The sequence below is a fragment of the Rhea americana genome, unplaced genomic scaffold, assembly GCF_003343005.1.
Source record: "Rhea americana isolate MKP2758 unplaced genomic scaffold, rheAme1 scaffold_43, whole genome shotgun sequence".
In the NCBI taxonomy this organism is placed as follows: Eukaryota; Metazoa; Chordata; class Aves; order Rheiformes; family Rheidae; genus Rhea; species Rhea americana.
Window position 1 is genome coordinate 5,918,113 of NW_028186568.1, and position 15,903 is coordinate 5,934,015.

General features: G+C 38.8%; 1 protein-coding gene across 1 annotated transcript in view; it reads right to left on the reverse strand.

Annotated features, from left to right (window-relative positions):
* Nucleotides 1-15,903, reverse strand: part of LOC146589923 (uncharacterized) — a 44,505-nt gene that overhangs the window by 12,345 nt on the left and 16,257 nt on the right. The window contains exons 8-12 of the mRNA XM_085315424.1: nucleotides 14,412-15,828; nucleotides 13,100-13,208; nucleotides 8,857-9,022; nucleotides 3,658-3,873; nucleotides 1,552-1,698 (exon numbers count right to left, since the gene is read on the reverse strand). Coding sequence (XP_085171550.1) covers nucleotides 1,552-1,698; nucleotides 3,658-3,873; nucleotides 8,857-9,022; nucleotides 13,100-13,208; nucleotides 14,412-15,828 — 2,055 coding nt within the window. The remainder of the gene's footprint in view (nucleotides 1-1,551; nucleotides 1,699-3,657; nucleotides 3,874-8,856; nucleotides 9,023-13,099; nucleotides 13,209-14,411; nucleotides 15,829-15,903) is intronic.

The following is a 15,903-nucleotide window of genomic DNA, read 5'->3' on the forward strand; positions in this document are numbered from 1 at the left end:
TTTTTTTTGCACGTTGCTGAGCACTGTACGAGGAAAACGAACTTAGCAAGCCTTAAGGAGTCTATAGGAAGATTGAATGTTTCTGTATTTTCCTTATTTCACAAGAACAGTGGGGATGTTCCAACGAAACAAACTCTTTCATACCTTGAACACTTACAGGATAAGCTAACAGGACGAAAGTTGGCTTTTTTCCTTTACTGCCTACCTCAGCTGCAGATAGCATATCTCACATTATTATGCTGGTGCACAACTCTGCTCACCTCAGCATTCAGTAACAGGGAGATCTCGGCTAAGGAAGAGACTRCGGAGGTCCTACATCAGTTTAGAACAAACAAATCAATTTCCTGCACCAAAGCCATCAAACATCTGATTTCTAAATGGCATTTGAAATGCTCAGGAAGGTAGCCAGTGTTGAAGGCAGACATCTAACATCCRTGTTGCTTTCAGAAGCTGCTATTTCTGACATGACTAACTGCTTTCTTAGGCATATCCAGTCTGGAGTCATTCTTAGGATCACCTTTTTTCATATCTAGTACCATACAAAATTCATTAAAGTCGCTGTCTAGTGAATTTCAAGCTACTCTGGCATTGCCACTATGAGAGAATAGGAGCCCCCTTTCTCATCTGACATGCTTTAAATTTCATTTCAGTCYCTAAACAGGCAGAGAATGGAAGTATGTTGGCTAATCTGAGCTAATTTTGGCATAGCCAATGGAATCTGTTCCTATCAGAAGATTATTAATTTCCAAYAGATTTCAGCTAAGTGTGACCAAAAGGAAGAAGGAAGGCTTGTAATAATCAAGGCACTCAAAAAGCAAGAAATACGAAGCTAAGAGAAGGAAAAGCACAACAATATATATTATATATATATATATATTCTAAACTGTGAGCTGTATTAAGCATACTGTAAGCTAGCTGTGAAAGAGCAGTCACAGAGCCACCATTCAGAAACAAACACCTCATCTGATGTAAAGAGCTAACGTACCACAACTTGTAAAAAGCTAAGTGATTTTCCCACTGACTTTATTAGGCATAAGAGCACTAGGGAYAATTTTTTTGTTTTACACACAGGGCAAATTCTGTGGCATTTTACTAGCAAGTAATGCCTCGAATGGCAAAATTTGCCATTCTGGATTTATGCTTCATGGAGGAAAGGTTGGAACGAGCTCCTCTAAGTGGAGTCCATATGGTACTGCAGCCTTACTCTGTGGCCACTCTYCGTAAAACCAAGCTGCGAAGCCGCAGGTACAACGAATTCCAAGTACATCTGTAAACATCAGGCAATTCAGTTAGGAAAGGGAGAAAGACGATTTCTCTCCTGCTTTTGCAAAACCAGAAAACAAATACAAGCAAAGTCATGCTGAACCACAGCACACACTCACTGCAAAAAAAAAAGAGAAAAAAAGAAAAAAAGAAAAAAAAAGAAAGAAAAAAAAAAAGAAAAAAAAAAGACTATGCTTTTATAGACACTTTCATTTGCACAAATTTTGATCCCAGAGAGCATTCTCTAAAATCAATAGTCGAAATTGCGGAACTACTGGCAATGCATACTTCGCTATTCACACTTCTGAAGAAGGGTTTCTGCAAAGATGTCTTCATCCCCACAGGGGTGATGCTGCAGTTTTTATGACTGTCTCTCCACGATCTTTCTTCTTGTTTGGACAAAGATGATGTCTCTCGCAAAATGGCTTCTGCAAGCTAATAGAGAATTTGTTATAAATACATAACTAATAGTTCAAGCTGCTTCTAGTAGAATCAGACACTTCTTCAATCTGGCAAAAATAAGCAACAACTCTCAAAGCCTTTAGGCTTTCTGTTGTAATAAGAATGATGTCATTTAAGTACACTGATAGCAATTAATCAGGTATGCTAAAATGGTGCATAACTTCAGAATTTCTTTCAAAGCAAAGATTTCCACAGAGGATGGTAGTCTTTCATTATGAAAAAAAAAGCCATATTTAATAGCTTAGGATTGAAATCTAACCTCTATATATTTAAACACAATGAATAAAATTTGAATAAAATTCCACATTTTGTTTTGCTGATGTTCCCCAGTACCTGATGCAGCAGTCTTTATAATGTAGCATCCTAATCTCTTTACTTACAGATCCTAATGATTGGCAAAGCATCCTCATGCCAGGCAAGAATTACTCTCACACAAAARAATTCTGCAGTGGCTGGAATGAAAGCTTTCTACATCACCAAATGTCCCAAAGCAATGGAAATAATACAGAAATCTGTCCTGCAGTAGAAGTGAGTTGGCTTTTTCTTATCCTTTTACTGGAATTTTTATATCATTTATTCTGCACATGTGAGTCTGATCTTTTTTCTTCTCTGACCTTAACAATATATGAAAAGATGAGCCATATTAAAAGACAGGTGTGGGCAAATTAAAAGTAAAGTGAAATGCTAACTTGAAATGACATTTTCAAATGAACATAACAGTGTTAGGTGATAAGTTTCATTAATGAGAACATTAAAACCAAATAAAAAGAGAGATCAAAAACTTGTTCACTACATAAAGCAAGAGACAGGTTACTTGGTTGTTCTAACATGTTTTAAAGATTCATTAATAGAAATTAGATATACAAATTAGGGAAATATCTAGGAGTTAAGGGCTAGATTCAATTCTCTCCTAGGAGCATGCTTTCTGTGGAAGAGTAGGATTCATCTCACCAGCCTGCACCATCTAGAAGACAGTTTTCTATTCTAGATCTTCCATCTCATATAGGATGAAATTAATCACTCTTTGAAGGCACCTATATTTCTCTATTGAGTATACAAGGAGATGAAACGACCAACTTCAACCAGAGTTCTGTCTTTTGAATTCCAGACTGAACCATTTAMTTTCTCCAGGCTGCTTTCCCCACTGTAAGAAGGGGATAATAACGTTCTTCTCCCTCCCAGTACGCTGTAAATGTGGTTACTCAGTTCCACAGTAAGGTAACRAAGGATCCTACAAACGTATTAAACGAATGAGATGATACAAATGAGAAAGGACAAAAGAAACTGTTAAACTATGATTAAACCTCTTCCATGTCAGAAGATCAGCAGAGACATTTACACTAGCCAATTACATTCTCCAATCTGCTCCTCCTCCCTGCTCCACTAACTCCCATTCAGTTGTCCAGCTGCTGCTTTTGTAAGGCAGGCCACTGAGAGTGTTTTCTCTTCTGAGTATTTACAGCACAACATAAGAAATGAAATGAGGCTTACTAAAAGGTCCCACTATATCTATTGCTAGCAACCAGCCGGCAGCTGGGCTGTTTTATTAAAAAAGTAAATGGCATTATATACATAAAGAGCAGAATTAATCTAATTTGACTTCAGTTGACTAAGATCTAAGGTACTTTGTGTAACTTAGTTATCTGGACTCCCTTGTCAGTGGAGGGAGACAGATACTATCTGTCCTGATGTGTCTGAGATAGGTGGTTTAAATCACGTCGTGAAGGTACACACCTCATGGATAAATAAGACCCTAAAGGAAGAGTCCCACACAAAAAGTATATTTAAGCATGGCTTTCTATAGAGCTGATTTTTACCTCCTGCAGGCTAAGCRTGGAAGTAGTAGAGGAAGAGTATTCACACACGCCTGCTCAAAAGAAAAATAATTCTGAATTTTTCAGAAAGTGTTAAACAGATAAYGTCTTGTAGTACCGGGGTCTCTGATTTTCTGTCCATGAAATTCACAGCTCCTGGGTTTTTTTCCACTTTCAGCCTCTGATGCTCCGAAACTCTGAGCTCATGTCGAAGCTCCATGTTCTGTCTGGCCAGCACCTCTACCTGGTCTCTTAGCTTGCTGTAGGCAGCATGCCAGCAGGACTCATTTCTCTTGAACTCTTCCTGCAGTCCTGCAATCTGCTGCTTTAATATCTGCCAATAGGGAAAAAGCATGCCACATCATTGCATGGCTCTGGATTAGGCATGCCCATTCTACACACCCAGGAGAAAGCATGGAGAATTTTATACTGCTTAAAGGTCTACTGCAATATTTAAAGAACATATTTGAATTGATCTTAAAAAAAAAAAAAACACTGAAAACTCCTGTATTTAAAACAAACTAATTCTCACCCACCCATTTAGCCAATAATTAATGCAAAAGAAAAAATGAATGCAAACCTAAATGACTGCATAAGAATATGTCTTACTTGTCTTGGCTCCTTGCACCAAAGAAAGGTTCATCCTTGCTGCTCAGTTAGTCCTTTATTCTTAATGATATGCACTTGACTGAGAATATTTTCCAGCTCAGAATGGCTAGATTACAAAGCCAGAATTGTTCACAAAACTCACTGAGTCTAGCTTCAAGCATAACATAGGCCATGATATCTCACCCAATAACTTATGCACAGAATCCACCAACTTTCTGGATAACTGTAAGTTGTCCCTTTTATATTAAAAAGACGCAACATATTTCCGTCTGACTACATACACCTTCAGTGTCCAAACAACATCCAAGCAACAGATCTTAATATGCACTGCTCAGCTAGCAACAATGAACCATCTGCTATTACAAACCATTTCACCATGTAGGTACTTGTAAACCATGACTGAATCATCTCAACCTTTTTTGGATAAATTAGGTTTAGAACTAAAAACCAAAATACAGTTATTTCTGTTTCTTTTTTCAATTATTTCCAATTTCTCATGAACTTTTTTGAGAAACATACACAAGCTGTAATTTCAGAAATGCTTTTACCAGTGGCATATATAAAAATAACAATATCTCATTCTGCCAACTTGATGTTCACCTTCATATACCCATAGCTGCCACTTGTCCACTTAAACACATCATTTCATCAAGATACAGTGTAAGCAATTCACCTAGAACATCTTTTCCTGGACAATACACTGGTCTGTAAAATCACATTTTCTTCTTTGTGTTCAAACATCTGTACTTCAGAATATCTTTTCACTACTCTATTATCATACTGCATCTTTTTCAATATACTAGTTTGCACTGATTTAATTTAATTTAACCTTTGGTTATAGACTAAATGGTGCAATTTAATCCCCCTCTCCCAGTTTTCAAGATTTCAGGCACATACTGTCTCTTAAACATTGCAATGCAACAGATGTATTATTCATTATGATACTAAGACAGAAACAGTCTATCAAGGGGTTTACTTACAAGGGCAACAGGATGTATCACCCAGTCTACCAGGCAGACAGTTAAGTCAAAGATGCTACATTTATAAGCAGATCAACGGTGACAATTTCATGGCACCACTGAAGAAGCATGAAGAAAGCATAACATGTAGATAGCAGGAAACAAAGCAAAACACAGAAGATAAAACAAGGAGGAGGAAGAAGAAGACATAACTGTAAGTAGGGGGTAGAAATGAAGTGAACATAGGAACAACTGAGGTAGACAAAGAACAGGCAGCAAAAATACGGAAACAGCTGGCTGAAAAATATCTGAAAGAAGGAAGAGAAAGGAAAAAGTGATGAAAAGAAAGTTAAAGAAGTTTACATGAGATTTGCCAAGGGTGTTGATGAAATACGGACACAAACAAAACATTTCAGATGCTCATTTCTGAAGGCAATGGATAAAGAACCTAACACAAAGGGTATTGACCACAGTGCAGAGCTCTTGAGCTAGTTTTAAATGAGCTAGTTTAGGTATGATAAAAGGTCTAGCCCTGGCAGCACAGAGCTCAGCAAACACAGCAAAAACCACTTGAGAAACTGAATAAATTTCYCTGCACCAAGTAAAACTGTTAACCAGCATCCAATCCTCTCCATGTTATGTTGTAGTCATTGGCATGACAATACTCTTAAAACATAACAGAGGGAGGTCTATGTGAAGAAAAAGCAGGAAATGAAAATTAATCATGCAAATAAATAGCATTAAATGCAGATGTTTCCAAAAAAAGGCAAGATATGTCTTAAAGTCAAAACTGGCAGTTCATCAGCTTCTCATGTAGTGACAAGGCCACATGAGTACTTGAAGAGTCCCCCCAAACAGCAGGGAAYAGCAAAGACATAATTTGTAACTGAGCTAAGGGAAACAGCAATAATGAAATTCGGTGCACTCTGAAGATGACTTTTCACATGCCTATGTCACTATAATTTTTCTCTATACTCTTCTTCTGCACTCACCCATGCTGTCTCCAAAACTCAGTCCTCCTCTTTGTTCAGAGCACTCATGCTGGATACTGAAACTGTGACACCAGTAGAGTTAAGCAAGAAACGTGYAATTTGCTCTGTAGTCTACCAACTGTTATGTGCACTCCCTTTTTCCTGCTTCCCCTTCATTTGTATATCTGCCTAATTCTGTCCATCTCATCACCATTCTTTATTTGCTGGGAGCTGYCCAGAACTGTCAGAAGTCTGTACATCAATCAGCCATTGCTGAGAAGAAACAGAYTCACAAACATGGGAATCTTGCAGGCAAGTGACTCAGCGATACACTACTGTTCGGCTGCAAACTTTAATTTTTGAACGTCAGCTCATTACGTTGACAGCTGGGAACAAAAGATTAAAACAATTCTATCAAATTTCACTTCCTGGGCTAGACCTAGTCAGGAAACAGAATTAGTCCTCAGTAGAAATTCTAACAACTTTTTAAAAGCTCAAGTGGAAAAAAAAGCTGATGTTTCAAAATAGTTTGCAGAGAAGACATTCAAAATATTTTTATTCAAAAAGCTAAAACAACCTCACTAAAACTATTTAAATTTACATGCTTTAAATGTTTCACTTAGAGAAATATGAAACATGACCAGAGAAACCATTCACTATCTGTATAGTACAAAAATTACGTATTTCAAAAACATATAGATAAAAAGCAAAAAGTACATAAAGTCTGAACAAAGTATTATCTTGGCATTTTGACTCTTTCCAAAATTTTTCTGGTCAAGAATTTAATTGAAATTGGCAGGTTCCTGTCAAGTCTATAAATTCAGATCAAACATCATTGTGCGGCAGAAYATTGTTCTGTCTAGCTTTTCTTACTAGGGATCATAGCGACCAGACAGATATTCAAATATGACTTTATTGCTAAGGAGACTGAAGTAGAGGATCCAAATAGATGGAATTACCCTAAAGAAATTTAGAAGAATTTGCAATGAATGATAGGAAAATGAACTCGAGAGCACCTACAGGAAACTTGGCRTTTGAAGAACACCTGGAGAGAGAGAATATCCATCCAGGACTGGTACCATTCACAATGCAGTAGCAAGTAGCTCAATGATACCATGAKTCTCCTAAGCAACAACTGCAGTTCACGCTTTCTATCCTCTCTAAGTAGAGACTATCCTGTTGCAGTAGATTATAATTTTATTTTAGTTGTGCACATCTTTCCTCACCTACCTGGACTACCGCAGTGCAGCTCACCAGAGCATGCAGTTGACATGATTTTATCAGATGCTTTCAAATTCTTATTAAAAACAAATGTTGTAATGCATTTCCTCAGCAAAACCAGACGATCAATGGCCTTCACAGCTTATTCTAGYGCTTGGAGATAATTCTTTGTCCACATCTAAATGAGTTAATGATGCTTGAGCTTGCTTTCCCTTTTCAGGCACACTAACTTTTCAATTAGTCTATATATCATCTCTTACCTTACATTCATCCACCCAGCAAGAGTTTTTCAAGTTCAAACCTTTCTGATCCATGAACTAAGCCTTTTAYAGCTAGCAAGAAGCAGACAAATTGCCTTTGCTGGTATTATTCTTTCTCAGTGTTACTATCCACTTCAAACCAATAGGTTTTGATGACATTCTCACTAAATTTACATGAAATTCATGCTTTCTTTCTATTTCTCATGACTCTGGTAAATTCATTATTACTTTCTTACATTGAGTTTTCAGAGACTACTGATGACAGTGATGTTGGAGAGCATGCTCTGCCTCCCATGGGCACTTTGGGCAATTTCTAAGGACACTGAGATTCCATTTCACTGACTTTCCTCAGGAGATTTCCATGCCTTTATTAGAGACTTTATGGATAGCTCTGTGGAGAAAAGCTTTGTAAAATGGATTATTTTTGTATATGTAGGTTTCATTTGAAGTAGGTAGAATAGAGTTTAGTTGTCAACAGGTGCAGAGTCAGAGAAAAGGCTGGCTGAAAGAACTAYAGACTTCTGGAGAAACTTGTGAAAGTGAATTTGGAAACTTTGGTCAGTTATAAGAGCAGACAAGGCATGTAGGAAAGGGATTGATTGAATAGATTTATATATACAACCTGGCTCCCAAGACTGATTTTCATGGAAATATAGCATAATTAGGAAACAAGCCACTCCCAGATTCTTTTTTTTATGTCTGGAAAGTACAATGGGAAGTACTCACATTTCTGTCTTGAGTGTAACCTCATGTCTCCAGAAAGCCAGTGTCTACCATCTGGCACTCAAGTTTAAAGTAACCTAGAGCCTTTTTAGGATGAATGTGGGATTTGATTGGGCACGTTAGGCTGTTAAATTAGATATACAGCTAGATATATTCCAGGTACCAGAAAAACAAAGATCAGGATAGTTAAAAACCTTCACAAAGATTTAAAGTCCAGTATGGCATGAGATCGAAATTTCTCAAGTGCCAGTTCAAATCTGGAAAAGCCAGTCCACAGAAATAAAATAATAAGGCAGACCTCACAACCTTCTGTACCAAATAGAAAGCACATTTTTTCAGTCTATTTTTTCTTCTCATATAAAGACAGTGGGATGTACATTTAAAACAAAAAACAAAACAATGACCTACTAACAAAAAAAATCTTCATTTTTGTACAGACAACTGTTCCCAAGAAGTAGCAAAACAAATAGCCACCTGTGACAAATGGAAGGATTCAGTAACTACCATAAGATGCCTGCACTGAAGGATACACATGGAAGAGAACAGTGCATTTACTCTACAGAAGATAGCTTACTTGTATTTCTTCTGATTTCACATTTTCTCCAGTGACTCTAGCTCTTCCTTTGAACTTGCTATATTCAACTTTTTCTTTCTGTAGTGTTTGAATTTGCTCTCTACTGTATTCCAAAGGGTGAGTCAGTTCCTGGTTCCCGATGGTCTCACACTCATCCATTTGAGTTCTGTTCAGAAGGTAAACAAGGAGCATGAAGCTGGCATAAAGACTACAACAAAGGACTGCTTTTAGATATGTCTTSTTTAGGCATGGTTTTTGGAGAGTTTGAGCATGTCCCAAATACACTGATACTGCTGGGAATGACAACAAGAGATCAGCACTTCTCAAAATCAGGTCCTTTGTCAGGGGGAAACTGTCATGCACATGTTCAGCTGCAGAATTTATTCTACTGAGTAGATGGAAACAATTCTCATTGGGGTTTTCTTTCCAAACAGCTCAATGACCACAGAATTAAGAGACTTTCAAACTCATTTTGTGGGTACAGGGAAAGCTAAATTAGAATAGACCTGCAGAAGGCACTGATTATTCCTTGGCACTACACCTAGGAAGATGAAGCACTTGACCATGCAAAGCTGGGGACTGAGCTGTACTTCTAGTAGCCTCATCATTCCCACAAATGAGAAAAGTCATGCAACTGCATGGAAGGAGGTAAACTACTTTGCTTGCCACAGACAAGTAAACTCCAAGTGTTAAATGTGGAAGCTCAGTATCAAGAAGACATTTTGCATTCCAACCTAAGGTGTCAAGGCATGAGTTGTCTGGAAGTGTACTTTGTATAGACCTAAATGCAGCACATTCATATGACTGCACCACAGCTGCTTAGTTCATTTTTAATATGTTATTAAATTATTTGTTAGCTTCCTGCTTCAGCTCACTTAATGGCCTACAGCCACCATCTGGCCATCAGTATTATTTGAAAGGCAACAAGAGCTACAGGAGTCAGCCATGATCTTGTATTTTCCTCTCAGTAATGCAGTTTATCACTTCAGCAGAAAAACATGAAAGTACACAAACAAGCTTTCCATATCCTGCTGTCCATTACAATTATTACTTAATTTTTAATTTTTGGTTGTGTTCTATCTTAAATCTGACTATCTAATATACTGGTAAAATGCATGTTGAAAATAATGTCTCATCACTATTCAATAAAAATATTAATTTTTCTCACATTAATCCAGTTCAATTATCAAATATAGGCAGCCCACCACTTCTCTGAATCCAGATCAGTGCCCTGAAATACAATACACTTGAAGAAAAGCAAGAACCAAGTTCTGTATAGAATATCTTCCACCGAAAACTGAACAGTACTGTTTTTCTTGCATCCAGTAAAATAAAGCCCAGGAAGCTATTCCCTCCAGCATCTCAGCTGRTATCAACCTCTTCATAACTACACAAGAGTTACATCTGTACAAGTAAGCTAATCAGAGCTACASCACAAACCCAAGCATGGAGTTGTCCACAGTGCCACTCTGCTGATCTCTGGTCTTGGCATATGATAGCCACCACGCCACTAGACAGTGCCCGGCAAGTCCTGGAGGTTAGTGCAGGCCCAGGAATCATTCCCAATAGAATCACAGAAYGGTAAGGTCGGAAGGGACCTCTGGAGATCATCTAGTCCAACCCTCAAACAAGTGGCCCATACAGGGATTGAACCTACAACCTTGGCATTACTAGCACCACACTCTAACCAACTGAGCTAAACCAATAGGTAGTTTGGATACAGCCACCCTAGTCTGCAGGGTAAAATAGCTTAGCTGTATGGAGGTGCTATGGCTGGTCTCCAGGCCAACAGTCCCTACCACGGAGAGATGCAATAGCTGAAAATATCAAAAGCACGCACAACAAAACCTCTTATGAGCCTTAGATATAGCAGAGTTCATACTCCTGCTATAAACTGCAAATAGGAGCAAGAGACCCATCAGAAACGTAGAATGGAGAGAAAAGGCTATTTTGTATGAACTCAAAATTTTGCATGACTCCTGAGCGTACTTCTGCATGAAACACACTGCAGCGAGTTAGCTGTGAAGTGAAAAGCATATACATGTGAAGCAAAGGTCAGAAAGGTTTTCAGAAAGGCTTTCAGAAAAAGCCTCTTAGCCAAACGCAGATTGGAAGGAGAAAAAAAAAAAAAAAAAAAAAAACAGATGGCTACTGCTGTGGCTCCACAAACACTGTCGATCCAATACTCCAAGCAAATTATGTATTACAAATGGCAGAGAATTTATCCTTGTTGAGGGAATTTAAATCATCGTCACTGAATCCTCTAACGAACACCAAGAGTTAGCAGCAACTCCCTCAGCACTGCCTGGGTGCAGCTGCAGCCCGCTGCCTCGGTAACTCTCCAGGCTCCTTTAGGCACAAGATAAACACAACGTGCTACACCCCAACTGCTTTAAACTTCCTGCCTAAATCTATCATGCCTGCAAAGGTCTGAAAACAAAGTGCTTGGACACCGATGAATGGATAGACTGGGCARGTCCAGGCAAGTCATGCTGCTCTCAAAAGGATTTTCATTGCTTCCAGGGAGCACACGCCGTCACCACGACAGAGGTGAAATGCTATTGCTGTAGTAACCAGCCAGGGCGCCTGGTAGGCTCGCTGGCTTAAACCTACAAAGCAGATACTCCAATTGCATAAATCAGCGCAGGGCCAATGCAGTCGAGGAGGATAAGCTGCTTTTCACAGTTAGTTTTAACTCATAATTTAGAAAAAGGAAACAGAGAGACGAACACGTCAAATTTCTCATGCATTTTTTGGATAAATATCAGTGTGAAAATGCTAGGGTACTGTGGCTGATATGAATAACTCCACTAAAATTTTGTTTAAAAACCTATGGTATTACAAAACATCAAAACACTGCCATTTGCAAGGCAGGCTAATCGGGAAACGCTGTCAGAAGACAGAGAAAGCAGTGCTGGCAGAGAGCATACTGCAGTCACTCTGCACCAAAATACCATTCCAGAGCAAAAACTAACACCAGAAAAAGTAAAAGCTGCACCTGATTTCATTAGTAGTTTTATAAACTGCCCAATCCCACAAATATTCACRTCTGTAATTCCTATCACAGTCACTTGGAGATCATCTTCCAAGACGGCTGCAAGATCGCAAACAAGATGGATCTTTAATGAAGCCATTTATTTTAAGATATGCAAATGTATTTTGCTAAAAGATAGCTATGAGAGGAAATCATACAGATTGATAAATATTATTCTGAAATACCATTTTGCACTAATCACATGGTCTTTGAAATTAAGAGAAATGGACAAATAGTTGTGAAAAATGATTTTTGAGTTTGCATTATCTATTAAAGTAAAAGGCTAAATCGATACATTATTCTTATTTGGTACAAACCAAATTTGCATACCTATTGAGAACTATGCTGTAAATACAAAAAGGAAAAGAATATCATCTGCTTTTACAGCAGATGGCACATAGTAATTTCTAATAGATTTCATAATTTTTTTTAAAAAAAAGACGTTTGATTTGATTGTAAATACACTAAAATTTTATTACACTCGTTTGCATGACCTGTAATTACAGTTGTGAAAGCACTTACATTCTGAACTCCATAGTTTCAAAACTTACTTCTTGCAGGGATTTTGTGCTAAAGATTTATTTCCCTTTTATGAAGATGTAAAAAGCAAAACAAAACMAAAGCAAAGCAATTTTCAGCACTTCTATTGCATTTTAATAATTTTAAAAGCAACTCCTGACATTTCAATTTTGTCATTTATACAGTATCAAACATATCCTCGATCTCATCTATATGTGTTTATGAAATYACAATGTCAGTGGCATTGGCATGCGCAATACATTTTTGGGTTGATTTTGGAAATACAGGCTTCCCTTGACATGAGACAATGTGACACATGAGACACATGACATGAGAAGTTTATCCTTTACTCTATTATAGGCCTGATCCCATAAAATGAAATATCCTCAGTTCTTACTGATTTCAATGTAATTTGAAGATGCTCAGCAACTTATAAAACAACACTTGGCACTACTCAGCTTTAAGCCCACACAACGCACCAGCATTTTCAGAGTTGGCCCCTTCAGTCAAACACTTCATTGTGTTATCGCCACAGTTTGTTTTCAGCACTTCAGTTTTCAGAGACTACATGGCTGCCCTTGAAATGAGGCTAGCCAGGAAATATCAATTTAGCAGTCTCATTGTAAGGATCCTGAAGGAAATACTGGCCTTACTTCATACTCAAACAGATTTCAGTGGATCYAGATTTACCTGAGAAAATGCCTTGCATTCTCTTGTTCTTCTTTCATCCTAGTCAGTGAAGGGGTTCYTCCAAGATACACACCAGCCTCTAATCCTCTAGTAAGGATGTTCTRGGTTTCTTATATAGAGACAACTATGTTAGTACACAACATTTTGTGAATACTGACAAACCCTGTCTACATATTTAAAACCACAAACAGACTGCATAAGTATAGTAAGTTTTACTGCTTAACCTTTCARACAGAATTAACTTGCTTGTGCCTAACTATGCAATATTCAGCTCCCAGCATAGTTCTTGCTGGTGGAATCCAAGCCCTACTGAACATGACAAGAAAGTAGATTTGGGGATATATCAGTGTCAGTGGATAATTCCTTATTCAGTATGTGAATGCCAACTGATAGTTTAACCTTATTTTGAATGYAACTTTCAGATAGTCCTCAGGTGCTCATTTTGTAGCAAGAACTCAATGTGGAGTAGACACATGATGCTTAGTAAGCTGTGACAGAGCAACTGAGAACCACCAGAAATGAAAGTTTCTGCCTCAGGGATTGCTGCAGGCAGGACAACTGATTTTGATTAACTCTAATCAGAGACAGCCAGTGGATTTGGGATAAGGAGACAAGATGAAGGGGGGAAAAACTCCTTCAGTGGAAACTGAGGGAAAAGTGTAAAAAGCAGTTTAATAAAAAGGACTAAATCTCTTCTAAGYGGTGTATCATTTCACTGCTAGAAATAAGATGACCAGGACAAAAAGAGCTAAAAAGATTGGTTGGCTGAAGAACTGTAACAACAGCCAGGATTAGCTGAGAAAATGTGCTCTTAGGAAATCACCATTTTCCACTGATGTGAAGTACTCTGTGTTTTAGGTACAAAATAAGTGAATTTGACAAAACCTTTTGCCCAGCCTGTCCTTCTTTTTTTGAAATCACATTATCTCTGAGGAGCGTTAATAGAAAACATGGACCTCCCACTACCAAGGGAACACTGGATGAACACATCTACACTACAGGGAACTCCAGCACTGACTTCACRGATTCACTGAACAGAGCATGTGGTCAAGATTCTGTATCTGAAAGTGCACTGCAAGCAAAAAGTTTAGGAAAAATAGCCAGTAAAGATGGGGAGCCAGGCGTAGTAAGGGGCTTGCAGGTTCTCCTCTTCTCCCTCTCCTCTCCCTCTCTCCTCTCTGTTTTTTCCAGATTAGGGTTTAGAAACACTGATGGAGGCATATACACAGGTAGTATGCACAGAATGAGTCATATACTGTGAAAAATTTATTTTCCCTGTATCAGTGGAAATCAAAACTCAGGTAGGTCTTACCTAATGGGTTTGCAGACATTTTTTTCCGTGGTTCCTCCACTACAAGCATTTCTTTAATCTTGAAAGTAGGAATCTKGCTCACTGCTGTTGAGGGTGGCACATCCAGGCTTTTAACATCCCTGACACTATTCACATTCTTTGATTTAGGTTCATGCCCTCTCCTTTTGGACGTTGTGAGATGAACTGGAGATCGCTGAAGAGAAGTGTGAGCCTTGCTCACCTGTGGCCTGACAATTCCAGTACTGGAATCACTGCTGCTTGTGCTGAGAGACAGACCTTGCTGTCTTGAGAGCTCCTGAAAATCTTGTTTCCTCAGAGCTGATCTGCTATACTTCTTCACAGGCATTTTTTCAGTTCCACTGGGCTCATCACTGGCATAATCATCATCACAGTGATCCAAACGCCCACCAGTCCAGTCTAYCCCCGGAGCCTTATAGTTCAAGGGAAAACAACCACGGTGAGATTTGAGGTCATCGTCACTGTTGGAAGACAAGAAGCTTGACTCACAAGACAAAGATGCAACACGGCACATCGAGGCAGCTGTGCCGTTCCTTTGCCATCCCTGCTGGAATGCCAGGGATGAGCTTTTCTTCTCCATAGCCTGTGGTGAGCTATGGGCAACTATCTTATCATTGACCATCTTAAACCCAGAAGAGACTCCTCTTTTGCTTTCTGAGCTTTGGCTCCCTGTGACAAGTTCCTCAGCACACATCTGACCTCCCTTCTGACTCTGAGTGAACGCAGGGGCTGCACTCCCTTCTGCATGCCTTATTTGGCCTCCTGCTAAATTCTKAAGTGGAGAATGCCTTTGTAGGCCTTCAAAGGGGTTTTTTGCTCTCTCTGTGAAATCACCTGCCTGAGGCTGGTCCACCACACACAGGTCCTCTTGCACAGTACCCTCCACAGGTCTTCTTTCAGTTCTGTTTGCTTCTTCTAGAGGATCTGCATGACGAGTTTCATCTTCCTCTCTTACTCGTACGTTCATTTCTGTTACTGTTTCAGGACAGAGTTGCAGGAGTTCAGGCCAGTTTATCTGAGATGAGGCAGTAGGACTCCCCTTTGTATCCTCATCTCTCCCAATTCCTTCTCTTTCTTTTGCACTTTGCTCAGGTGCTTTTGCTTCACATTCAGTCTGAGCCTTCATTTCCCTCTCATTTAAAACACATTCTGCTCGTTGTTTATGTGCACCTATCTGCATGGAGCTTCTGGCCTGCAGATTTAACTGAGGGCATTTCCCTAGCTGCAGTTTGCCTGCATGCCCTGGGCCAGGCCAGGAGGAGTGATTCCAGCAGTCAAAAACAGCTCTTCTAGAATGCTTTCTCTGTTCTTTTAAAAGGTTCTCTTTATTTTTTTTAAGCCTTACAATACTTCCTCTACGTTTCAGAAAAGACTTTCGAGAGTTTAGTTTTGCCTTGCTCTGAAAAACACCAAAAATTGTGAGAATCACACAAGCTTGTGAGAATCAAAAACTGATAAATATTACCCAAAAAGG